The sequence below is a fragment of the Saccopteryx bilineata genome, chromosome 3 (genome assembly GCF_036850765.1).
Source record: "Saccopteryx bilineata isolate mSacBil1 chromosome 3, mSacBil1_pri_phased_curated, whole genome shotgun sequence".
Classification (NCBI taxonomy): domain Eukaryota; kingdom Metazoa; phylum Chordata; class Mammalia; order Chiroptera; family Emballonuridae; genus Saccopteryx; species Saccopteryx bilineata.
This window is the reverse complement of record NC_089492.1, coordinates 302,573,966-302,601,098: the sequence shown is the minus strand read 5'-3', so window position 1 is coordinate 302,601,098 and position 27,133 is coordinate 302,573,966. Positions and strand designations below refer to the sequence as shown.

General features: G+C 47.0%; 1 protein-coding gene across 1 annotated transcript; it reads right to left on the bottom strand.

The window, feature by feature from the left end:
* Positions 1-341: 341 nt before the first annotated feature.
* LOC136329265 (T-cell-interacting, activating receptor on myeloid cells protein 1-like) lies at positions 342-16,018 on the bottom strand. Its single transcript, XM_066265242.1, has 10 exons — positions 15,810-16,018; positions 10,963-10,998; positions 10,551-10,841; positions 9,934-10,227; positions 3,551-3,589; positions 2,659-2,742; positions 2,550-2,577; positions 2,109-2,146; positions 1,676-1,713; positions 342-586 (listed from the first exon to the last, which is right to left on the bottom strand). The coding sequence occupies exons 1-10, from the start codon at positions 15,841-15,843 to the stop codon at positions 443-445; spliced, it is 1,026 nt and encodes a 341-aa protein (XP_066121339.1). The 5' UTR covers positions 15,844-16,018; the 3' UTR covers positions 342-442.
* Positions 16,019-27,133: the final 11,115 nt, after the last annotated feature.

The window sequence follows — 27,133 nt, the reverse complement described above, 5'->3', positions numbered from 1 at the left end:
CAGGATGTGTCCACCTTCTAAGCACATGAACGTGTGTCACCAACCAGGAAGTTTCCCCAGCATCAGTGTCTAGTGTTTTTATTGGGATGTCATCACATAGTCATGGCTGACTGAATTATTGCCCACATGACTGAGTCTGTTTGCAGCCTCTCTTTCCCAGAGCTCAGGCTGATAGTGCCTGGCTCAAATCCCTGACCCTCCAATCACATGATTGGTCTTTCTGGCATGACCAGCCTCCCCCCCCCCCAATCCTGGGTCATCTCTTGATGTATTACTCTTTAAAAATGATACTTCTCACTTAAAAAAGTAAATCTTATTTTTATTTTATTAGTGGAAGGAAACAAGTCTAAACTGGAGATTTGAGGAAATGTATCCCCATTTGCCTCCTCTCCCAAGGGGCCTCTGTTCCATAGTCCCTCCCCTGTGGGAGGGTCTTCCCTGGCTACGTTTTAATGGCTGAGTACACACAGGGTTCCAGAGGCTGCTTATCTTGGCCTGAAGGTCCCTCACTCAGAGCTCTGGTGTTCAGTTCAGCATATGTCACTCCGTGAGCTTCTTCAACTTTTGATACCTGAGGTCCTTCATCCTGAAGGTAAGCAAGAAGAAGAGAGTCGAGTGTTCCCGGGAGGAGCATTTCACAGTGAGGACTGAGCAGTCATAAGAACAGCGGTGGATGGATTTCCAGGGCACCTCCCCAGAGCCTTCTATGCCTCAAGCCTCTGTGAGGCCCCCACCCCTTGAGGAGTCTAGTGTCTTGAATCTATTCAAGGAATACAGCAAAAACAAAAATACAGCAAACTAGATGGCCTGTCATGTCCGAGACAGGTAATGAAGGATTGTGACTTCTGTCATGCCCAGTTCTCTATCATGCCCAATTCTCTGTTGCCCCCTGGCTTATTCACACTTATGATGCCAGCTGCCATGTTATGAGCTGACCAAATGGCCAGCGTGGCCTCTGCTCAGCAGTCAACAAGGAGCTAAATCCTCACCAACTGAGTGACGGTGGAAGCAAATCTCCTCCTAGTCAAATAGCATTGCAAGCATGGCCTGGGACGGGCAGAGAATCGGCCCCAGATGGGGGTTGCCAGGTGGAGCCCAGTCAGGGCACAGGCGGGAGTCTATCTCCCCTCCTCTCACTTAAAAAAATGAATTATAAAGAGAGAAGATAAGGGTTACATTAATATTGCTACCGATAACGGATACAGGACCTACTATGTGGTATACAGTGTGGTAGGTGCTTTACAGAGGGATCTTACCATATTTTCACTAGGAGGTGGGATTATTCTCATTGTCCAGATGAGGGTATTGAGGCTCAGGGTGGGAATGTCACTTGCCTGAGGTCCCACAGACAGTACCTTGAAGCTATTATTATTATAACTAAGTGCTTATTCCACACCTGGCACCCTGCTGAGCTTTTCTGTGGCTGTGAACTCATTAAACCATCCCATGAATCCTGTGAGAAAGTTCAACCCATTCAGGAAACAGGAAGTGTCCTCACAAAGGCATCATGAGATAAAGGTACCATGGCCAGAGAAGCATAGATGAGTTCAGCCAGGTTCTCCTGAAATGTGCAGGGTGGGTTGTGGCAGATGAAAGCAGAGGCCCAAACCACTGACTAAACTTAAGGGGGGGCTTTGGAGAGCCTGGACTGAGCAAGGGGCTGATGGTAACTCACCAGGGCAGGAGAGTAGCTCCTCATTGCTGGAGATGCATCTGGGAGGGAGAAGATTCCACCATTGATTTAGCCCCAGGCTTTAGGGTCAGTGCTACACACACGCACACACACAGCTACTACGTACGTGTAGACTCACAATGCATATGTGTGCACACTCATATATGTATGTATGCAATACTCAAAGGCACACTCATTCCTGCACACAAACATGCAAATTACCTAAACACACCATACAGATGCACACACATTGTACTCGTGTTGAATATGTACATGCATGTACATGTTCACACGCATATTTACCCGCCTGTACACCTACATGTGCAGAGTCGCATGCACACAGCACCCTTGTGCGCACACACCACACACGCATGCATCACATTCTCATACATTTACCCGGGCCCAACCCCCACCACTTCCTTCCCGGGTTGATTACCTGTCACCACCTCTTCAGGTTTTGTAGAAGAGCGGGAGCTGAGAGAGAGAAACAGAGGGAAGCACTGGAGGCCAAGGAAGTTGGGGAGGTAAATCAAAATCCCTGTGGAGGTGGAGGTGAGCTCCAAAGCGAGGCCAGCCAAGTCTCTCCACCTACTCCCAGCTCGGACGCCCCATCTTCAGGTCTCCAAGCCATCGTACGCTCAGGAAGGTCCCAGGAGCGAAGGAGAAGGAAGGGGTGGGGGGAAGAATCCAAGGAATGGACATTGAGCGAGAAGCGGAGAATGGTTGTAAGAAGAGAGAACATGGGGAGAGACTTGGGGTGGTCTGGGAGCCGGACAGGGGCGTGTGAAAGGTTGACGTAACAAAGAAGCTTAAGTAGTCCAGGAAACCATGGGGGACAAGTTAAGTGTTGGCTGATGGGATTCCCTGAGTGGCCTACCTTCTGGTCATCTTGTTAAGAGCTGCCCCTGGGGATGAAAAAGGAGGTGTTTGCCTTGTCATGTTTCTCCCATTTCCCCCAGAAGATTCAGCCACTGTTCCGAGCTTACCGCAGCAGGTGTATCTGTAGACGAGGAAGGCTGTGAGGAGGAAGAGTAAGGTGCAGGTGGCAATGAGGATGATTTCAGTGGTGCCTGGTGAGAGGAGAGCAGATGAGAGGCCCAGTTGGTTTCTTTTTTTTTTCTTTTTTTTTTTTTTCTGAAGCTGGAAACAGGGAGAGACAGTCAGACAGACTCCCGCATGCGCCCGACCGGGATCCACCTGGCACGCCCACCAGGGGGCGACGCTCTGCCTACCAGGGGGCGATGCTCTGCCCATCCTGGGCGTCGCCATGTTGGGACCAGAGCCACTCTAGCGCCTGGGGCAGAGGCCACAGAGCCATCCCCAGCGCCCGGGCCATCTTTGCTCCAATGGACCCTCGGCTGCGGGAGGGGAAGAGAGAGACAGAGAGGAAGGAGGGGGGGTGGAGAAGCAAATGGGCGCTTCTCCTGTGTGCCCTGGCCAGGAATCGAACCCAGGTCCTCCGCACGCTAGGCCGATGCTCTACCGCTGAGCCAACCGGCCAGGGCTCAGTTGGTTTCTTAAGAACTGTTCTGATGCCTAATATGTCCACCATTGGTTGTGTTCCGGTGACGTGCTCGAAACTCACTACCGCTCTCACGCTCACAAGTATCCCAGAACAGAGATAGAATGATGCCCATTTTACAGAGGCACAAGCTGAGTGTGAGAGAGTTGAGAGATTTCCAAAGGTACCCAGCTACTGAGTAGGCAGAGCCCGGACTCCAACCCCACCCACCTTGAAAGACGTTGCATTGAACCATAAGTTCTGGCATCACCAAAATATAGAGAAATGTCCCTGAGGCGTCCCCAGGAATAGATAACTTCCTGGAAGCCTCATCCCATTTATGAAGGACTCTATCCCAGGAGGCTCTCTTCTCTTACCTAGTCCTGTTCCTGCTGTCTCAGTAGATTCTGGTTCATCTACAAGACAGAATTCAAGTTGCAAAACAACCATTGCAATAGTATAACAATGTTTAATTTCTAAAACTCCATGCTATTTACCAGGGTATACCTATATTGTAAATGTATAAAAACATGCACAGAGATGATAACACCAAGGTGAGGGTGGAAGTCTGTACTGGAGTGGGGCGGATCATAGGAATGGTGTGGAGAGGAAAAGGGAACTTTATTTGTGGGAAGAAAACAACTTGTAGCAAATGTGACTAAGTGTGGACAAGTGTAGTTCTGTATGGTGACACATGGCTGCCTGTTATAATTTCTATCCTGTTAGGTTGTACTTTTCAAATTTCTCAAAAGGAAACAAATATAGGATACATTGTATTTTATAATATTATATATGGGGTATATATTATATTTGCAAATAGCCGCAGAGCTGTTTTATTTATTAAATCTTTGGTATTTTTCTGAAGTGAGAAGCAGGGAGGCAGAGAGACAGAATCCTGCATGCTCCTGACTGAGATCCAACCAGCTAGCCCACTAGCAGGCAATGCTCTGCCCATCTGGGCTGTTGCTCCTTTGCAACCAGAGCCATTCTAGCACCTGAGGAGGCAACCATGGAGCCATCCTCAGCACCCAGGCCAACTTGGCTCCAGTGGAGCCTTGGCTGCAGGAAGGGAAAAGATAAATAGATAGAAAGGAGAGGGGGAAGGATGGAGAAGCTGATGGCACTTCTCCTGTGTGCTCTGACCAGGAATCGAACCCAAGGCATCTGCCCACCAGGCTGACACTCTACCGCTAAGCCAACCAGCCAGGGCTTGCCACAGAGCTGTTTTATAATCCTATTGCATGGAGAGGTTAGAATAGAGAAAGAGTGGATTTTTTAAAAAATATAAACTTAAGCTAAAAGAGGTTATTTAAGTTCACTGACTCATGTATCTGTCAGTAGCAGGACCACATTCAGGCTTGGCTGGCTTTGCTGATGTGGCATTCACCACATCACTGTTCATTGCTTCATCATCCACACCTGTGCTATCCCTGCCTTGGAGTAGGCCAACGCAGAAGTGGACCCTGAGACCCTGAGGGCTCCCCTGCTTTAGCTCTTACTTCAAAGAAAGGAGGGGCTCCAGGGAGTCCACAGTTCACTGCAACCAGTGTTCTACTCCCTCTGTCTCCGCCTTTATTCTTCACTTCCCCATCCTACCAGGCTTAGTTTCTGTCTCACAGCCCCCACCAGGAAGTGAGGGGCTGTTTATCACAACCTCTTCCTGTCAACTCAGCCCTCCTGGCCTGCTGTGTTCTGCTTTCTGCAGAGCCGGAGGCCACATTGAGCTTGTTGGAGTTCAGAAATAATAACTGGAGGTTCTGGCTGGTTGGTTCATTGGTAGAGCATCAGGCTGGCGTGTGGAAGTCCCGGGTTTGATTCCCGGCCAGGACACACAAGAGAAGCGCCCATCTGCTTCTCCACCCCTCCCCCTCTCCTTCCTCTCTCTTCCGCTCCCGCAGCCAAAGCTCCATTGGAGCAAAGTTGGCCCAGGCACTGAGGATGGCTCTATGGCCTCCGCCTCAGGTGCTAGAATGGCTACGATTGCAATGGAGCAACGCCCCAGATAGGCAGAGCACCGCTCCCTGGTGGACATGCGTGTGGATCCCGGTCGAGTGCATGCAGGTGTCTGTCTCTCTACTTCCCACTTCTCATATCAGAAAAGTACAAAAAAATTTTAATAACTGGAAAACTGGCAACAGCATGGATGGACTGGGAGAGCTAAGTGAAATAAGCCAGTCAGAGAAAGACAAGTACCATGTGATTTCACTCATGGAATCTAGTGAACACAATAAACTAACAAACAAAACAGAGGTATGGAAACAGACCAGCAGCTGTCAGGGGGACTGGGGAGCTGGGGTAAAGGTGAGGGCATTAAGTGAAGAAAAGAAACTTGCAGACAGACAACAGTGTGGAGATTGCAGGAGAGAGGGGGTGGGGGTAGAAGGGGAAAGGGGGGAGAGAGGATGATGGAGGGAGACTTGATCTGGGGTGAACTCACAATGCAACATACAGATAACGTATTATAGAATTGTGCACCTGAAACCTGTATGATTTTATTAACCAATGTCACCCCAATACTACTTAAAAAAGAAAAATAACTGGAAAACTGGAGACAAATCAAACGTTGGAATAAAGGGTAGGGGGAGAGGGACACACAAGTGACCTTGAAGACGGGTGGTGCCAACTTGGGTGACAGATATTTCTCGAATAGCCTGGTCTGGGGCACATATTGATGTCATTAGAGGCTGTAGGGATCAGAGGACAGTGCGTTCTCCAACCCCGATCCCTGCCTAGAGCTCTGCTGTCTAACTGGGAACCAGGCAGTGGGTTCGTGGCAGGACTTCTCAGCTTTTGCACTGTTGACACATGAGGCATCCCCCATCGCCAGCTGTGACCACCAAAAATGTTGCCAGGCATCGCCATGTCACGGAGGTGAGAACCAACGGCCAAGGCAGCGATTTTGAACCAGTGTGTGTGGCATGCTGGTGACGCCGCAGAATTGTAGTACTCGGTTTATGTGTGCCATGAGATGCAAAAGGTTGAAATTCCTGGTCTAAGGAGCGGACGGGGTGAGGTGGTCAGTTCTTTTTCCTTTTCGTCTGTTAGGATTACTGCTGCCCACCTTGCTCTGCCCCCCGCCATGGCTAATCAGGTGCCCCTCACCTCTCCACAAGTTCAACACGCTGGTGTAGCAATAGGTTTAGAGTTCTGGTCTTATGACAGCTGTGTAACACTAAGGGGTCTATAAAAGGCTCTGGTGAAAGCCCAAGGGGAACTTCTGGCCTGTTCTCAGTAATGTGTCCGTGCACCTGCACCCGATCAGCTACCCTCCAAGCACGCCTGCACTGACCTCTTCTCCCTCAGCCGGTAGCCCCTGGTGACAGTGGCCAGGACTTGGGTAGCGGCAGAAGGATGACAGGAAAGGACTAGATTGAGCTGGACAACCGTTGCCTGGGTCATTCCAGTTCATCTCTTTCTTATATCAGCACATTCACGTCAGAAGCAGCAATAATTATGACCATCAAGGAAGAAACAAGTTCCTCATATGCCAAGAATAGAGGAATTTAAAAAAATTACTAGTTGTTGAATAACCTAAAACTATTTAAAAGTACCCTGTTCTATGGAGAGCAGATACAATTTACCATGCCTTTCTTTTATACACACACACACACACAAACACACACACACACACACTTCTTAAAAAGATTTTATTGCCTGATCAGGTGGTGGCGCAGTGGATAGAGCATCGGACTGGAATGCAGAGTACCCAGGTTCGAGACCCTGAGGTCACCAGCTTGAGCGCGGGCTCATCTGGTTTGAGCAAAGCTCACTAGCTTGTACTCAAGGTCGCTGGCTTGAGCAAGAGGTTACTCAGTCTGCTGAAGCCCCACGGTCGAGGCATATATGAGAAAGCAATCAATGAACAACTAAGGTGTCGCAACGAAAAACTGATGATTGATGCTTTTCATCTCTCTCCATTCCTGTCTGTCTGTCCCTATCTATCCCTCTCTCTGACTTTCTCTGTCTCTGTTAAAAAAAAAAATTATTGATTGATTTTAGAAGAGAGAGAAAGAAGGGGGAAGAGGGAGGAGAGGGAAGCATCAAGTCATAGTAGTAGCTTCTTGTATGTGCTTTGACCAGGGTTTTGAACCGGCGACCTCAGCATTTCAGGTTGATGTTCTATCCACTGCACCACCGCAGGTCAGGTTACCATGTCTTTTTCACGTATTGCCTCTCTGTTTTATTACATTTGGAAAAGACCATCTCAACTGTGCTTAACCTTGTCACATGGGATTGAACTGAGTTAAAGACACATACCCCTGGCCTTTTCAGAACCTGGAAGTTCTTAGATATTGTATACGTAATTTCCCACCAATCTTCATAACTAATAGTAATGATAAAAATATTTACCATTATGAGAGGGATACACACATTCCCTATGCTGGTATTTCCTGGAAAGTTTTTCATTAGAGATGTAGTTCTTGATAAAACTGTTTTGGAATTCAGAGGGAGAGTTTTGAATGTTCATAATGGTAACAGTAAATATTTATCCACTGCAACACTACAGGCTGGGGTAACAGCAAATATTTATATGGCATTTGCTAGGTACCACATATGGTTTGGAAGAGATTTAGGTAAAAAGACTCATCAGAATCTCACCATGAGGCGTTGGGTAGGGAGGGGAGTAAAGACAGACAAATATATGGTGACAGAAAATGATTTGAATTTGGGTGATGAGTATACAACACAATCAACAGTTCAAATGCTATAGAAATGTTTATCTGAAACTTATGACCCTGGCAAGTTGGCTCAGTGGTAGAGTGTTGGCCTGATGTGCGATTGTCCTGGGTTCAATTCCTGGTCAGGGCACACAGGAGAAGCAATGGTCTGCTACTCCATCCCTCCACCCCTCTCTTATACCTTCCCATAGCCATGGTTTAATTAATTCGAGTGCATGGGCCCCAGGTACTGAAGATGGCTCCATGACCTTGCCTCAGGCGCAAAAATAGCTTGGTTGCTGAGCAACAAGCAAAGGAGCAGAAGTCCCAGGTGGGCAGAGCAGCACCTGGTAGGAAGCATTCTTGATGAATCCAGGTCAGGGTGCATGAGGGAGCCTGTCTGTCTGCCTCTCCACATCTCAACTAAACAAACAAATGAAAAAAAGTCCTACCCCATTGCTTGGCTGGTGGTGGAGCAGTGGATAGATCATTGACCTGGAAATGCTGAGGTGACCAGTTCAAAATCTTGGGCTTGCCGGTCAAGGCACATACAACAAGCAATCAATGAACAACTAAAGTGAAGCAACAATAAGTTGAAACATTCTGTTCCCCCCACCTCTTCTCTCTGTAAAATCAATAAGTAAGATCTTTTTTTTAAAAAAAGTATCCTTACTCCAGAGGGTCAAAAGCATGCCTTTCAAAAGGGGGTTGTACTGTTGGTGGGATTGTAAAATGATACCTCCACTATGGAGCATGGGATGGAGGTGCCAAAAAAAAGAAAAGAAAAACAAATGACCATGTGATTCAATTATTCCGTTCCTGGGTATTTAGCCAGAAGAATTGAAAGCAGGGTGTCAAAGAAATATTTGCACACCCATGTTCATAGCAGCGTTATTCACAATAGGCAAAAGGTGGAAGCCGCTGAGGTGCCCATGAGTGAGTGAGTGAGTGAGTGAGTGGATAAACAACCTGTGCTCTGGACGTGATTCAGCCTTAACAAGGAAGGAAACTCTGACATGGGCTACAACAGAGCTAAACTCTGAGGGCTTTATGCTAAGTGAAATGTGCCAGTCACAGAAATGCCAGTGCTGCATGATTCCACTTATATGAGGCATCTGGACAGATTAAATTCATAGAGATGGAAAGTAGACGGGTGGGGCTGGGGGATGGGGTGGGGGGTTCTTTAACGAGTACAGAGTTTCCATTTTGAAGATAGAGCTCTGCGGATGGGTGGCGGTGATTGCTACAATTGTGGTGTTACAACAATTGTGAATGTAATTAATGTCACTGAACTGTGCACTTAAAAGTAAAGTGGTAAATTTTATATGATGCATTTTTACTGCAATTTGGATGGACCTGGAGAACACTGTGCTAAGTGAAATAAGCCAGTCAGAGAAAGACGAGTATCATATGATTTCACTCATATGTGGAATCTCATGGACAAAATTAACAGGCAAAATAGAGACAGAGATGTGTTGTAGAATTGTGCATCTGAAACCTGTATAATTTTGTTAACCAGTGTCATCCAATAAATTCAATAAAAAAGAAAAAAAAATCACCCCCAACCCCACCATCAAAAAAAAAGTCTAGACAGGAAGTGAAAACTTCCACTTGGTTGAGCCAAAAAGCATGAACGGTAGAGAATGAAAATGAAACCCATCCCTCTGGAGGCCTCTGAGTCCGTCTGGGAAAGGTAGTGCTAGGGCCTTTGCAATTCTCCCTTCTCCACCTCCTTCCTGCTGAAATTTCCCACTGTATCACTCCAGGAGGTATCATTCACATGTCAGTCTAAATGAATGGTATCCTGCCAGGAGACTGGCTATGGTCTTGTGGCTCTGTCTTATTTGGCTAGTGGGGTCAGGTGTTAGGAATCCCCCCAGCCTCCTTTTCTGTGAGTCCCCGCCACTCACGCTCCCTCTGTTAGCAGAAGATCCTGTCCACTCTCCCACGGGACCCTGGCCCTGACTTCCTTTTTCCCCAAGTGGGTTTTTTCAAGCTCCAGAGTCTTGCAGGGACAGAACGTCCTTCCAGTGTATTCCAGGTGGCAGAACGTCAGCTGGCAGAGAATCCAGCTGTCATCCTTTTGATGCTAAAAACCTTACCTGTCACGCAGATTGCAACATAATCGCTGGGCTCCGAGGCCCAGAAAGGAGCCCTTGATTGGTAGTACACACAGCTGTATTCCCCAGTGTCACTGACTGTCACACGTCGGAGGGAGAAGTCTGTCTTCTTTCTTGTGTGTCTCTGGACCTGTATTGGTGTTGCAGTTCCTTTCTTCAGTAGAGCAAACATGTTGGAGTCAAACACATTGTTCCTCTGGCACTGCAGAGTCACGTTATCTCCTGCTGTCACCTTACCCTGTTGGTTAGCTCGGAGGGAAGGATTAGGGAAACTTCCTGTAAGAGAAGGAAGGCTCAGAGATCATGTGGATAAGCCTTGGGTCCCCCCTCAGCCCTGTTGTCCTGGCAGGGTTCTCATGGATTGTGGGAAGTGACCAACACCTGATCTCACCCTCTTCCTGCTCTGACTTCAGGAAGGAGATTCCCCTCCTCCAAGCTCTGGAGGAAGCCATGGTCCTCGACTCAGTTCCTGTTTTTCTCCATCTCCCCCACCCCATCTACAATGAAAATGAGGCCCCTCTCCCCACTCTCATTCTCTGGATCCTCCCGCATCCCTGTCCTGGGAAAAGCATATGTCATTCAAAGCACCATGTCCTCACCTGTCACCAGTAATAGGAGGACATCACTGGGCGGTGACCTTATACTGGGGCTCCGTCTTCTGTAATATTCACAGGTGTACTCTCCAGAGTAACTGTACTGTAGATCAGTGAGAGGAAATTTCGCCAGGCCTTCTGCGGAATTAAGGAGTGGCAAGGACTCCACCATAATCTTTCCCCTTCTGAGAACAAAGGTGACCTCCCTGGTAGGAGCTGAGCATCGCAGTGTCACATTACCGCGGGCAGGAACCACCGAGCTGGGCCAGGCACTGATGGAGGGCCTGGGAAGTGGCTCTGGAAGGAAGCACAGTCCAGGGCTGGATTTAATTCACTCACTTGCTCTTTTAAAGAAAGAGAAGGGAAAAGGGGAATTTGATGTGAGGGAAAAGGGAGATTTCACTTTAGATACACTCACCGTCTCTTCTTGTGCCTCCTTGGCCAACACGCAGCCCTGCAAAGGAATCGTCCATGAGACATAAGCACCTGCCTGGAGCCCACATCATCCCTCTGACCTGGACTGAGGGACCATCCAGGGCTTTTGCTGAGAACAGACCCCTCATCATCATATTCTCCAGCAGTCCCAGCCCCTCCTGGAGAACTCAAATGGTGTCAGTGTCTGTTTTTAGCTTCTTAGTTTCTTACCACACTGCTCCTGGCTTAACACAGCACAAAGGTATCATTGTGCAATTCGGAAAGTGAGAGAAATCCAACATCCTGCATCTCACTGACTAAAGTCAGGAGGTCGGCAGGATTACCTTCCGTCTGGAGGCTCAAGGGGAGAATTTGCCCCCTGCCTTTTCCAGCTCCTAGAAGCACTTGCATTCCTTGGCTTGTGGCCTCTTCCTCCATCTTTACACCCAGCAATAATTGATCAAGACTGACTTCCTCTTCTGCCCCTCTTTGCTACTTTTAAGGACCTTTGTTTTTAGACTGGGACCATCCAGAGAATTCAGGATCATCTCTGTGCTTCAAGGTCAACTGATTAGCAACTTTGTGTCTACCGGCCACCTTAATTCTCCTTTTCCACCTAAAGAGGCATGTTCACAGATTCTGGGAGTCAGGACGTGGACATCTTTGGGGAGCCTACCACACAGTCTCTATCTTTCTCACTGTCCCACTTCCCCATCGCAGGTTCCTGTCCTCCCACCATGCCCCTAGAGCATTAGATGGCTCTGCCATGTTCTTCTAGAACTTACCCATTTCTCTCCATCACCCATTCTTTATCCATCGTATTCTTCTACCCTATCTTGTGATAGTGTCTCTAGATTGCACAGTGGAGGAGAGGAGAAGGGACACTAGACCAGTCCTGAATGTCTCTATTACCCCTGTGTCATCTTGGTGTTTCCTGAATGTGTCACAGCATTGTAAAGGGCATAGGACCCATCCCTTCCCCTGGTGCCATGGTTTCTAGAGTGTGACAAACATCATCTTCATGGTCTTGGAGAAATTCAGAGAATGTCTGAGCTGCAAATTATGCCCCTCGAGGGCAGAGAATACACCCTCAGTGTATAGGACAGTGCCTAGATTTTGGCAGATGTTCAATAAATATATGTTGACTGGCCGAGCAGAAGCTTTACAGAGAGAGTCATTTGCAAAGATTTTTGACAATCCAGAAATAGCCATGATTTTCTGAAATCACCTTTCAGCACAACCTCATACCCAATGACACCACTGGGGGGGGGGAGGAAGTGGGCGGGCCCCAACCCTATGACAAGGGGGCATCTAGCTGCTGAAAACTTAATCTTTTGCCCTGAGGTATTTCTTTCTGCTCTCAGAGAATGGCCTACATCAGTGGTCCCCAACCCCCGGGCCACAGACCGGTACTGGTCCATGGGCCATTTGATACCAGTCCGCAGAGAAAGAATAAATAACTTACATTATTTTCATTTTATTTATATTTAAGTCTGAACAATGTTTTATTTTTAAAATATGACCAGATTCCCTCTGTTACATCCGCCTAAGATTCACTCTTGACGCTTGTCTCAGTCACGTGATACATTATCCATCCCACCCTAAAGGCCGGTCCGTGAAAATATTTTCTGATGTTAAACTGGTCTGTGGCCCAAAAAAGGTTGGGGACCACTGGCCTAAATGCCTCTCTGACAATACAGTTAGCCATGAGTAACCTGAGTGCTTCAGAGCAAATCTCAAAAATCCAAAATTGATGACTTGAAAGAATGAAGCATATGTCCCCCACTTTTCCCATCTGGTATCCTTACAGCTCTAGGACAAACGGACCCCAAGAGATGTGCTTTCAGACATCAATGTACGTGGTATAATTAGATTAGCTTACAACAGTGATTCTCTACAGGGGACACTGGGCAACATCTGGAGACTTTTTGTTTAGCAACTTGCAAGTACATGATACAGTACTATTAACTGTCGTCACCATTAGATTTTCAGAACTTGTTCAGCTTATAGCTGGAGGTTTGTGCCCTTTGACCAACACCTCCTATTTCTCCCACACACACACACCCCTGGTAACCATCATTCTACTGTCTGTTTCTGTGAGTTCAACCTTTTTAGGTTCCACAGAAGTGAGATCATCCAGTCTTTGTCTTTCTCGTCTGACTCATTTCACTTAACATAATGCCCTCAAGGTCTATCCACATTGTTGCAAATGGCAAGGTTTCCTTCTTTCTCATGGCTGAAAAATATATTATTTACCTCTATGTAGATAGATGAACAATAGATGATAGATAGATAGATAGATAGATAGATAATAGATAGGTCTCACATCTTCTTTAGCCACTATCCACTGATGAACACTTAGGTTGTTTTCCTGTTTTTGAAATTGTTAATAATGCTGCAGTGAACATAGGGGTGCAGATACGTCTTTGAGATAGTGTTCTCATTTCCTTCAGATATAGGCAGTATATAGGTAGTGGAAGAAATAATAAGATTACATTCTAATATTACATTCTAAGACTCTAAGATTACATTCTAATCCACCCAGAAGTGAAACTGCTGGGTCATCTGGTAACTCTTATTTTTAACTTTTGGAAGAACTCCCACAGTGGCTGCACCAGTTTGCATTCCTACCAACAGTTCCCTTTTCACCACATTTTCCCCAACACCTCTGATCTCATCTTCTTGGCGATGGCCATTCTAACAGGAGATGAACAGTTGTGACAGAGAGAGTGAGGCCCACAGAGTTTGACCATCAGGCCCTCTATGTAAAAAGATTGCCAACACCTGCTGAGGTCATTGGGATTCATTGTTCATATCCTTCCTCAAGATTTTCCCAACTACAGCTCTCTTCATTCACCCTCCAAATATTTCCTCCCCAAATTTCCCCAGATTACAACCTCTTAAATTTCCCAGTACGGCTCAGTGGAAAATGTGGTCTTTGGACCGCACAGAATTTGAATTGAGCTTCTCCATTTAGCAGCCCAGGGGCTTTCTGTGTCCCATCAGCCGTGAATCTCGGGTTCCTTGCAGGCAATATGGAGATGTGACTATTCCGCAGAATTTTTCTGAGACATGTAACATGACTTGAACTCATACAAAGACACAAGTTTAAGTGACATTGACCTATGAGAAAGTCATTCTTTTCTCATTTTGTCTTTTTTTTTTTTTTTTTAGTGAGCAACAAAGAGAAGGACAGACAGAGACGGACAGATGGGAAGGGAGAGAGATGTTAGTTGTTCATTGATTGCTTTTTCATATGTGCCTTGACAGGAGGGCTCAAGCTGAGCCAGTGACCCCTTGCTCAAGCTGGTGAGCCAGCACTTAAACCCTGCGACCTTGAGGTCTCGAACCAGGGTCCTCCACATCCCAGTCCAATGCTCTATCCACTGTGCCACCACCTGGTCAGGCTCATTTTGTCTCTTTCTTGAATTTTTAACTTAGTTTTATTTATTTCTCTGTCTTTTTTAAAAAATATATTATTTTAGCAAAGGGGTAGAGAGAGAGAAGGGGGAGGAGGAACAGGAGGCATCAACTCCCATGTGCCCCTTGCCCAGGCAAGCCCGGGGTTTTGAATGGGCAACCTCGGCGTTCCAGGTCCACGGTCTATCCACTGCGCCACCGCCTGGTCAGGCTGCTTTTGTCTCTTTTTGAATTGTTAACTTAGTTTTATTTATTTTTTGTCTCTGTCTTAATCACAGAAGAATACCACCGCTGAGTGCTAGTTTCTGACCCATTACTTGTATTCACTCATATCTCCTAGAAAAAAGACTTGGGGTTGGGGAACGTGGCCCAGTGTCCACAGTCAGGCAGCAGTAGCTATTAGAATGTAATCTTATTATTTCTTCCACTGACTATGTACTGATGACTATATTCTATTTTCGTTGAGGAATACTAATTTTCCACTAATAGAGATGTTTTAACCTGACCAGGTGGTGCAGTGGATAGAGCATCAACCTGGGACACTGAGGACCCAGGTTCAAAATCCTGAGGTTGCCAACTTAAGCATGGGCTTATCAGCTTGAGCCATAGGATCACTGGCTGAGCTGGAGCCCCCCAGTCAAGGCACATATGAGAAAGGAATCAATGAACAACTAAGGTGCCACAACTACGAGTCTATACTTCTCATCTCTCTCCCTTCCTGTTTGTCTCTCTTGCTCTTGCTAAAATAAAAAATAGTGTTTTACAAATATTTTTAAATAGCGTTGACCATAATAATAATAATAGGAAAACCTGAAGCAATTTGAATATCACTTGTGAAAGAATATAGACGTCACATACATCTAGCAAAATACCACTGAGGAATTCAAGAATGACTGAATTTGCCTGACCAGTATGTGGTACAGTGGATAGAGCGTTGAACTGAGAGGCGGAGGACCCAGGTTTGAAACCCCGAGGTCACCAGCTTGAGCCCAAGGTCGCTGGCTTGAGCAAGGGGTCACTTGGTCTGTTGTAGCCCCTGTCAAGGCACTAATGAGAAAGCAATCAATAAACAACCAAGGTGCCACAATTATGAGTTGATGCTTTTCATCTCTCTCCCTTCCTGTCTGTCTGTCCCTATCTGTCTCTCTCTCTCTCTCTCTCTCTCTCTCTCTCTCACACACACACACACACACACACACACACACACACACACACACACGGAATGACTGAATTTGGTAAACAGATAGAGGGAGATGTGTGTAAAGCACCCAACACGTTCCTCATAGGTAATAGGTATTCAGGAAATGAAAGTTTCTGTTTTTTGCTTATCCATCTGGCCCTGTTACCTACCCCACAAGTCACACCAACTCCAGCTGCCTCCACCGCCCTACTCACTACCACTCTCAGTGGACCTCCCCTCCCCACACTTACCAACACAGAGCAGGGCCAGGAAAGGGAGGGTCATGGTGGGCACCACCACCCCAGCCTCTTTCCAGGATCTTCCTTGAGTTTTGCGGTTTGTGGTAAGTTCAAATGTCCTCCCGACTCCTGCATGTGCAATACCAGCTCCGCTCCGTTTCTAATCCTCTGACTCTCCTGTACACACAGTTTCTGCCTCCCAGTCATAATCAGGAAATGATGACTATTTCTTGCAGCATGCTGTCAAACCACTTCCCACAGGCTGGACTCAAGTCTTCTGATGGCACAGAGTTCAGGTCACCCCGTGCAAAGGCACATTCATAAATACACCCAGTCTGGGAGAAATTGCTCGTTGAATTATATAACCATTGTCCCTTTCTGCCCAATGGCAGAATTCAGCTGGACCTATGGCGATCAGAAAAAAACAACTACATTTCTCTCCCAGAGGTGGGCTCTCTGGTCAACCAGATGTGAGTGGAAGTGACGGTGTACAAGTTCTGGATTATGCCCCAGGGAGCATTGGAGGGCGGGAGCTGGGACAGAGCTGATTACAGTGAGAAGTTGTAGGGACATCCGGGAGGGGGGAGAACAACAGAGCTTGGAAAGAAAGCTATGAAAAAAGGAATCCTTGCCTGGCTGGTGGTGGCGCAGTGGATAGAACATAGACCTGGGACGCTGAGGTTACTGGTTTGAAACCCTGGGCTTGCCTGGTCAAGGCACATATGAAAATAGCAATCAATCAAGAACAGCTAAGGTGAAGCCACAATGAGTTGATGTTTTTCACTCCTTGTCTCTCTCTCTCTCTCTCTCTCTCTCTCTCTTCTTTTTGTAAAATCAATATATAAAATCTTTTTTAAAAAATTAAAAAAAAAAAGAATCCTTGTGGGCAGCATGGCAGAAAAGCACTTTGAAAAAGGCACATGTCAGCGATGGAGTTGTGAGTCGTCGGCTGCGGGAGACACTCTGTAAACCGTGTCCTAATATCTTCTGTGGAAGCTTTGGCAAGATCGACCTCTTCCTGAGATCTTTGGTGGAGAGGGTTCTTCAGGGGAACTAGGAGAGGCCGTGTTCCACATCTGCTTGAGCTTCTACAGGGATGTAGGGACGACCTAAAGCAGGGGTCCCCAAACTATGGCCCGTGGGCTACATGCGGCCCCGAGTCCATTTATCCGGCCCCCGCCGCACTTCTGGAAGGGGCACCTCTTTCATTGGTGGTCAGTGAGAGGAGTATAGTTCCCACTGAAATACTGGTCAGTTTGTTGATTTAAATTTACTTGTTCTTTATTTTAAATATTGTATTTGCTCCCATTTTGTTTTTTTACTTTAAAATAAGATTTGTGCAGTGTGCATAGGGATTTGTTCATAGTTTTTTTTATAGTCCGGCCCTCCAACGGTCTGAGGGACAGTGAACTGGCCCCCTGTGTAAAAAGTTTGGGAACCCCTGACCTAGAGGATGGGTCCAGACCATAAACGGGAGCCGATATCCACATGAAAAAAATGTAGAATGTTGTAATCTTGTATTTTAAGGTACTATTCCCTGAGCAGTGAACTTGTATGTATTTTTCCCTTTTGCTTGTATGTGTTTTCTGAATTGTTGAATTTGATATCAGTTAATTTTATCACTTTCAGTGTCTTTAAAGTTTAACCTCCTTTGAGGTTGGGGGCAGGTGCTGAATGCTGCAAGTTTCTATTCCAGTCTTGGTCTTGCCCACGGCCACACTCCATCCTGAAGTTACCTAATGGCTTCTGAAGCCATTAGAACAAAAGATGCTTCTATCAGTCTATCACTCGGGAAATCTGTGCTAGGGGCTGGGTCTGCAGTACCACAAGAGACAAATCTAGCCTGTAACTAAGTGCTTTTATATTCTTTAGCTCCAATCACAGGAAAACAGGACAGAAAGCCTCATGCCTCATCAGAACCGAAGAAGCAATGAGAACCTGTTGTTGATGAGGTGAGTGGAAGGTCATCTCACGATGGTACCAGCCTACCACCCTCTCATGTTCCAAGAGGATAAGCAGGCATCTGCCAAGACCCAGGTTAGTGGCAGTCCAAGCCTCCGACCATGCGGGTGGGTGAAAGGTTTCCAGGAAGTCACACAGGGGCAGCTGCCTTACAGTGGCCTGAACTTTGCAGAGTTATTCAAAATAAGCGATGGATACAAGGTCTCCAGAAAGATGCCGTTATGGGCTAAAGGTCTGTCCCCAACCCCCAATTTGTATATGGAAGCCCTTACCCAGCAGCAGGATGGTTGGGCCTTTGTGAGGTAACTAGGTTTAAATGAGGTCCGGAGGGTAAGGGCTCTCACCAGAAACCTGGTCTCGGATTTTCTAGCGCCCAGAACTGTGAGATACAAGCTTCTGTTGTCCAAACTGCCCAGTCCACGGAGTTTGGTTATAAAAGCCCACGTTGACTGAGACAGGTGCACAAAAAGGTGGCACCATGGATGGGCTCCTGGCCGGGAGGGAGCTGTGTGCCTGGCCCCAGAAGGGCCAGGGAGACTCTACTAGAGAGACATCAGGCAGGGGACTCTGTTCATGTCCTTGTCCCTCAAGCATCGGACTGATGGAGCGACCACCATCGTGAACATTGCTGGTCACTGGGTCAAAGGAGAAGAGAGAGCTTGGGGTAGGGGGAGAGAGAGTTGTTACAGCTGAAACTCCATCCTGGAAGGGACACTTGTCTGTGCTGTTGATGACTCATTTTCCGGCCTGGAATAGATAACTGCTAGTGGCTGGCATGCATCAGCGTTTCCATACTGAACACCCCCAAAATGTGGCCACTAGGTGGCAGTAGCACGCACGACTTTTCCTGGCCTTAACAGGTGTGCGTGTGAAGTTCTTTGCAGCATGAAACTTTTCTAAGGCAAAGGTGGAGGAGGGGGAACACTACCCAGGAGGAGAGGACAAGGAAACAAGGGGGAGAGGGGTGTCGGAGAGGGGGCTTATGTGTCTAGGCAATGTTGCTCTGAGGTGCTGTTTTTTATAGGCGCAGGATATGCCAGCAGCTACCAGCTGTGGGGTGCAGCTCCATGGGGTAGGCAAAGCAGGAAGGCTCTGCCTAGTTTTTAAATTCTGTTAATTTTGACTTCGTTTAAAATAATTGGATATATAAGCATTTGAGTTTGGTGCCCACTGGGGTTTGGGGCTAACGGATTTCAGCCTGCTGTGAAGTGCCCACGTCGGGCCAACCCACAGAGGCCAGTTGGCTCGTTTATAGAATAATGCCCCCAGTGGGGGAGGCTCAGAGATCCTTGGAAAATGACAGAAATGACTCCCACATCGTGTTTCTAAGAAAAGGGCACCCTCATGTCCATGGGACTTACTTTTTTTATTATTTATTTTTATTAAGTGAGAGGTAGGGAGGCAGAGAGACAAGCTCCTGCATGTGCCCCCAACTGGGTTCCATCCGGCAAACCCCCTATCCGGGGATGCTTTGCCCATCTGGGGCCGTTGCTCCATTGCTCTGCAACCGAGCAATTTTAGTGCCTGGGGCGAGGCCATGAAGCCATTCATCCTATGCAATCGGGGCCAACACACTCGAATCAATTGAGCCAAGGCTGTGGGAGAGGAAGGACAGAGGAAGGACAGAGGAAGGGTGGAGAAGCAGATAGTTGTTTTTCCTGTGTGCCCTGACTGGGAATTGAACCCGGGACTTCCACTTCCACATGCCGGTTCAACGCTCTACCACTGAGCCAACCGGAAAGGGCCCATGGGACTTATTTGAGAACAGTGTTCACGATGTTGTATGTTAAGGGGGATGAGGGCCTACAAGGAGAATTTCATTTAAGGCTTTTGCAGAGAATCCTTCTTATTTCCCTTTGAGTAACAATTACTCAGCACAGGTATTACCATAAGTACAGAGGGCAGCCTGACTGACACTTCAGCCCTACCTCCTGCATTTCTCTCATCCCTACACTGTCCAGTGCAGCCACACTGACTGCAGACCTGCAGCGAGTTCAGAATTTCAGCGCTGATGTAGGAAAAAGATGTGACCACTAGGTGGCAGGAGCGCCCAACTTCTAGTCCTCCTCCACTGGGTTTTTGTCAGTGCTGTTCCTTCAGCTTAGAACACCCTTCCAGCCCCTCTTTGCCTAATGTCCACTCAGCTTTCAAATCTCACACTGCTTCTTCAGCCAAGCCTTCAGAGATCTCCTTGATTAAATTAAATCCTCCAGTTACAGGCTTTCAAAAACGTTCTCTTCTTTTTGCTATAGTTGCAATGGTGGAACATGGCTAATGGTTTCCCAGCATCCAAGTTTTCCTTCTTCCTTTAGGTAACAGAAAACCCCTTTCTCATTTTTGGAAGGACTCATGCTAAAACCCGTATTTCCACCGCCACTTTTACTGCTAGACTTGGCCATGAACTAGCTCTGGCCCGTGGGATGTGAGCAGAAGACAGGTTCGAATTCAGGTCCTACTCTTAAAATTATCTTTGAGCTTTGTTCTCTCCCTGTTTCTCTCTCTCTTCCCCCTTTCCCACTGTCTCAGAACCAAATATCAAAACTACATTTTTATTTTTTTATTTTTATTTACTGATTTGAGAGAGATTAAAAAACATTAATTGGCTGTTCCACCCATTCATTCAACTCACTGGTTGATTTCTGTATGCGCTCCGACTGGGGATTGAACCCACAGCCCTGGAGCATCGGGATGACTCTCCAACCAGCTACGTTACCTGGTCATGGCCAAAGCTATATTTTTATAAAAGTAAAAGCTGTTGATAAGCAGCCCTAGACTGTTCAACTATACACTGTTACGTGAGAGAGAAATGAAATTACTGTATATTTTGCTCCATAAGATGCACCTGACCATAAGACACACCTAGGGTTTTAAGAAGGAAAATAAGAAAAACAATATTCTGAACCAAATGGTGTGTTAAAATATTTAATAAAATATACCACAATATTATTTCAACAATGTAAACTCAACAGTAGTATTAACAACCATTAGCACAGTTCTTAGCAAATGAGAAGAGACTTTAATGTTCAAATACTCTTCTAGTTGTCCGGGAACCCGCAGCAGCTAAAATAAAATAAACATTCACTCCATAAGATGCACAGGCATTTTCCCCTCCACTTTTTTGGGGGGGAGTACATCCTATGGAGCAGAGTATATGGTATATATTGTTTCTTTTCCCCCCTTAGGGTGTCTTTGTTACAGCATCTTGAAGTGTTCCTTAATCAAGATAGTAGTAATTTGGTCACTGCCATAGTTTCTCGGTGAGCTTCATGAGAGTAAGATGTATGTCTGCCCTTACTCCTCATGGTGTCCTCAGAAGCTGACAGGTGCCTGAAATTAATGTTCAGTAAGTGAATAAGTGGAAGAATGAGAACCAGTGTGGGGTGGTACAGGGAAAAAGTGGAAGTCTCAAGGGTGAAGATGCTTGGGTTTGTGGCATCAGAAGGGAGACTCCATTGAAGCTAATAGCATTTATTTTTTTTTATAGCTGTTGTAACAAGTTGTTGCAAACTAAGTGGCCTGAAACAGTATAAAGTTTTCATTATTCCGTTCTGGAGGTCAGAAGTCCAAAATAGGTTGATGGGCTGGGTTCTTTTGGAGACTTCAGGGGAGAACCCAATTCCTGGTCTTTTTAAGCCACCTGCAGTCCTTGGTCTGTGACCCTGCATCATACTGACCTCAGTTTCCATCCTTTCCCCCCCCCCTAATTTTAAAATTAATCCCGTTAAATGTATTGGGTTGACGTTGGTTAATTAGATTTTACAGGTTTCAAGTGTACAATTCCACAACACATCATCTGTGTATTGCACTGTCTTCGCCACCCTGTCAAACCTCCTTCCGGCACCATGTATTTGAATGCCTTTCCCCCTTACTCCTTCCCCTCAATCCCCGCCCACTGTGCTAACCACTATATTGTCTGTTTCTCCGAGTTTTTGTTTGTTTGTTTGTTGCTGTCTGTTTTCCATCCCACTTATAAGTGAAATCATATGGTTATTGACTCTCCATCTCATTTTTCTTTTCTCTTTCTTTCTTTCTTTTTTAAATATATTTTTCTGCAGTGAGAAACTTTGAGGCAGAGAGAGACAAGACTCCCGCATGCACCTGACCGGGATCCACCCAGAAAGCCCACTAGGGGCGATACTCTGTCCATCTGGAGCGTTGCTCTGTTGCAACCGAAGCCATTCTAGCGCCTGAGGCAGAGGCCATGGAGCTGTCCTCAGTGCCTGGGACAACCTTTCTCCAATGGAGCCTTGGCTGCGGGAGGGGAAGACAGACAGAGAGAAAGAAGAAGGGGAAGGATGGAGAAGCAGATAGGCACTTCTCTTGCGTGCCCTGGCTGGGAATCGAATCCAGGACTTCCACATGCCAGGCCGATGCTCTACCACTGAGCCAACAGTCCAGGGCCTCCATCTCGCTTATTTTTGCTTAGCATGATATGCTCACGACCACCCATATTGCCTCTCTAACTCTGACCTGTGTACCTCCCTCTAAATAAGGATCCTTGTGGTGACACTGAACTCACCCAAATAATCCAGGATTATCTCCCCATCCACAGTTCTTAGTTTAATCACACCCATGAAGCCCTTTTGCCATTCACAGGTTCTAGAAACTGATACATCCCATATTCAAGAGAACCCCTATTCTGCCCACCATTGAAGGGCACAAGTATGAAGCCAGCATGGCGAGCTCATGAATACTGGGCATGTTCCCTAAGACCTATGTGCCAGGCCCTGGGGATGTAGAGATAAACCCACCTGGTCCCTTGAGAGGAGCTGATGGTCTGGTCCAGGAAACAGAGACTCAGAATACCGTACCCTAAGTAATAAGGATGTGATAAGGCACTGGGGTAGCACGGTGCATCAGGTAGAAGTTTGCAGGGGAAACGGCCTCTAATCTGAGACCTGAGGGATGAGTGGAGTTAGCCAGTCAAGGGAGAGTAGAGAGCAGTTACCATGCCAGATGTGTCACATTCTCATTAGGACATCTTGGGGACTCTGGGCCTTTATGGGTGACAAAGAAAATGAACCATAAATTGCTTTGCAATTGTTAAGTGTTAAACATTCCCCTGTCTCTTCCTCATTTAAAAGTGAAAGTGAGAGAGGAGATTATAGCCAGTAAAACTCAGAAGTCTTGACTCAACAAACTGGATAACACAATAAATTTAAATTAATAAAAATAAATAAATAAATATTTAAAAATTAAAACAAAACAAAAACAGACCTGGCCGGTTGGCTCAGTGGTAGAGCGTCGGCCTGGCATGTAGGAGTCCCGGGTTCAATTCCCGGCCAGGGCACACAGGAGAAGCACCCATCTGCTTCTCCACCCCTCCCCCTCTCCTTCCTCTCTATCTCTCTCTTCCCCTCCCGCAGCCAAGGCTCCATTGGAGCAAAGTTGGCCCGGGCACTGAGGATGGCTCCATGGCCTCTGCCTCAGGCACTAGAATGGCTCTGGTTGCAGCAGAGCAACGCCCCAGATGGGCAGAGCATCACCCCCTGGTGGGCATGCCAGGTGGATCCCAGTCGGGCGCATGAGGGAGTCTGTCTGACTGCCTCCCCGTTTCCAACTTCAGAAAAATACAAAAAAAGACCCACCCCCCCCCCCTCCCAACAAACTGGAAAAGGCTGTGGTGTTATTTTGTCTTTGTCCTTATGAGGCTGCCACAGCAGGCAAAAGAAACCCAATGGGCCTGACCAGGCAGTGGCACAGCGGATAGAACATTGGATTGGGATGCAGAGGACCCAGGTTCGAGACCCCAAGGTCGCAGAGCTTAAGTGTGGGCTCATTCAGCTTGAGCGCAGGCTCACCAGCTTGAGCACAGGGTTGCTGGCTTGAGAGTGGGATCATAGACATAATCCCATGGTCGCGGGCTTGAAGCCCAAGGTCGCTGGCTTGAGGAAGGGGTCACTCACTCTGCTAGAGCCCCCCAATCAAGGCACATATGAGAAAACAATGAACAACTAAGGTGACACAACAAAGAATTGATGCTTCTCATCTCCCTTCCTCTCTGCTGTCCCTATCTGCCCTCTCTCTGACTACGTCAAAAAAAAAAAAAAGAAGAAGAAACACAATGGGCCTGACCTGTGGTGTTGCAGTGGAAAGAACATCGCCCAGCATGTGGACATCCCAGGTTTGATCCCCGGTCAGGACACACATGAGAAGTGACCATCTGCTTCTCTCCCACTTCCTGTCCCCCTTCTCTCCCTCTTCCATTCCTGCAGCCAGTGGCTGGATTAGGTTTAAGTGTCAGCCCCGCATGCTAAGGATAGCTTGTTTGGTCCCAGCGTCAGCCTCAGGTGCTAAAAATAATTCATTTGATTGGAGCACCAGCCCCAGACAGGGGTTGCCAGGTGAAGCCCTGTTGGGGTGCATGTGGTGTCTGTCTCACTATCTCCTGTCCTCTCACTTAAAAAAAAAGAAACCCAAATGGTCTAACCACACAGACTCTAACATAAAGTCTCAGGTTAAACCACTGTATGTATCTTAGAGGGCTGCTGGTGATAATTTTTTTTTAATTATTAAATGAGAGGCAGGGAGGTAAAGAGACTCTTGCATATGCCCAGACTGGAGGATCCACTGGCAAGCCCCCTAGGGGACGATGCTCTGCCCATCTGGGGCCATTGCTTCATTTCTTGGCAACTGAGCTATTTTAGTGCCTAAGGTGAGGCCATGGCACCATTTTCAGGACCCAGGGCCAACTTGCTCTAATCAAGCCATGGCTGTGGGAGAAGAAGAGAGAAAGAGAGAAGGGGGAAGGGGAGGGGTGGAGAAGCAGATGTGTGCTTCTCCTGTGTGCCCTGACCAGGAATCAAACCCAGGACTTCCACATGCTCGGCTGAGACTCTACCGCTGAGCCAGCCGGGCCTGTTGGTGGTGATTTGGAATAACATAAGAATCACTTGGCAAAAATGACAGGCATGGTGACATGATCAGTGGTAGAAAGTGAAATTTGCATTATGACTGCTCTCCACTCAATAAGCATTCATTGAACACTTGGCCTTGTGCTAGGCACTGGGGAAATTGCCAATTTTGGACATATTGGAGAGATTGATGCATGGGCAGACTGATGAATTTTGAATAGGTAAATGGGTGAGTGGATTAAGGGATTGATTAATTGATTAATGAAGAGAGGCACAGATAAATGGATGTGAATAGATGAATGCACAATGTGTGGTGGAATGAGTACATGAATGAGTGAGCAAGTGAAGAGATGGAGTTGAAGTACCAACTCAGTTGTGCAGTTCCATCCAGGTCTGGTTCCTCCTTGATAACTCAGGGCCCCTTCCTCTTTCTTGATCCCCCCACATCCACACGTGCAAGAGGGATTGCCCTGTTTGTACTAAGAACAAACCCACAATGTTCCGCGTCAAGTCTCTCGCCTCATCTCTTCATGGAGTCGATGCACACAGGCAGCCAAAGGACTTCAAAATTCAGCTCTGCTGAGCTCACATGGAAACACTAGAATCTCACACACTAAAGAGCTGGGTGTTGGAATCATGTCGTTTCCTAAGGTTTCCTCACAGTATAAATTTCCCAATCTTTACACATGTCCTGGTTTAGGTCGGCCTTTGAAGCAAAAGGACACACCCAACAAGAATTACTCACTCTGCAAACTAGGTGCATGCACATGTATGTGTTATACATGGGGGTCATGACATCAGAGACCTTATTTTTAGTAAAATAGAATATGTCCATGTGCATTCTCCTGGAAGTACATGTGGCTTTGGGGAACTTACATTTTAGTCTAGAGATATAAATGGATGTGTGTACAGGGTCATGATGTAAACCTTGCTTTTTATTCTGTCCTCTCCCCCCAAAAAAGGGGTTAAAAAGTTAAAGCTGATGATTTAAGGTTTAGCAACTTCTTTCCAAGTGTTCGGGGCAAGCTATCTTGTTGAATTCTGTCTACAATGAAACAAGGTAGGTATTTCATTTCCCATTTCCTATTGAAAACCCAGGAGAAAGTGGTAGAGCATCAGCCTGGCCTGTGGAAGTCCCGAGTTGGACTCCCCATTAGGGCACACAGGAGAAGTGACCATCTGTTTCTCCTCCCTCCCCCCACCCCCTTCTCTCCCGCTCTCTCTGCCCATCCCACAGCCATGGCTCAACCGGTTTGAGTGCATTGGCACCCACCATCACCACTGCCACCCACTTTGCGCTGAGGGTCACTCCATATAGCTCCTCCCACCTCAGGTGCTAAAAATAGCTCCGTTGCAAGCATGGTTCCAGATGGGCAGAGCATCGGCCCCAGATAGAGGTTGCTGATTATATCCTGGTATGGGTGCAATTGAGAGTCTGTCTGTCTCCCCTCCTCTAACTTGGAAAAGAGAAAAAAAGGAAGTCATTCTCTTCTACATAAAATGGGAGATAAGAACCAGAGAGTTGAAAAATTTAATACAAGAGCCTGACCAGGCGGTGGCGCAGTGGATAGAGCATCGGACTGGGATGTGGAGGACCCAGGTTTGAGACCTTGAGGTCACCAGCTTGAGCGCGGGCTCATCTGGCTTGAGCAAGGCTCACCAGCTTGAGCCCAAGGTCGCTGGCTCGAGCAAGGGGTCACTCAGTCTGCTGTAGCCCCCTGGTCAAGGCACATATGAGAAATCAATCAATGAACAACTAAGGAGCTGCAACGAAGAATTGATGTTTCTCATCTCTCTCTTTTCCTGTCTGTCCCTATCTGTTCTTCTCTTGGACTCTCTCTGTCTTTGCCACACACACAAAGAAAATTTAATACAAGGAAAGAAGATGTGTGCCCCACCAAAATTAAGCAGAAGCCAAGAAAAGAGCACTTGAACCTGACCAGGTGGTGGCACAGTGGATGGAGCATCGGCCTGGGAAGCTGAGGACCCAGGTTCAAAACCCCATGGTCAAGGTCACTGGCTTGAGCAAAGGGTCACTGGCTCCGTTGGAGCCCCCCCCCCCATCAAGTCACATATGAGAAAGCAATCAATGAACAACTAAGGCGACACAACTATAAATTGATGCTTCTCATCTCTCTCCCTTCCTACATGTCTTTCTGTCTCTCTGTGTCTGTCTCTGTCTCTCTCTCTCTAAAAGAAAAAAGAAAGGAGCACGTAAATGCTGAGTGGCAAGAAGTGCTTAGGGACTGAAAGTGTGTGCCTGTGATGAGAAAGGCATCAATGTTTGCCAGATAAAAACAGAACTTGAACGAATTCAGAAAGTGCATGCAGCTCCCTTGGAGGAGAACAGGCAAGACAAGGAGAGCAAACAGGCTGCGTTGGTTTTTGCACAACGGTGAGGATGAGGGCAGTCAAGAGCACAGCGGAAGCAGGCCAAATGAAATTGATCGGGTCCAGATCAAGGCTCTACTTCACACGCTCCACTTCCTGTTGCCACAACAACGGATCTCCGCTTAAAGA

Bases quoted from the DNA above. Each gene is read 5' to 3' on its own strand.
- LOC136329265 (XM_066265242.1), bottom strand. From the start codon at position 15,843: ATGACCCTCCCTTTCCTGGCCCTGCTCTGTGTTG. The intron at 2,743-3,550 runs GTAAGAGAAGAG...TCCTCTCACCAG, and splicing joins GACAGCAGGAACAGGACTAG to GCACCACTGAAATCATCCTC. The intron at 1,714-2,108 runs GTAATCAACCCG...TCTCCCTCCCAG, and splicing joins ACCTGAAGAGGTGGTGACAG to ATGCATCTCCAGCAATGAGG.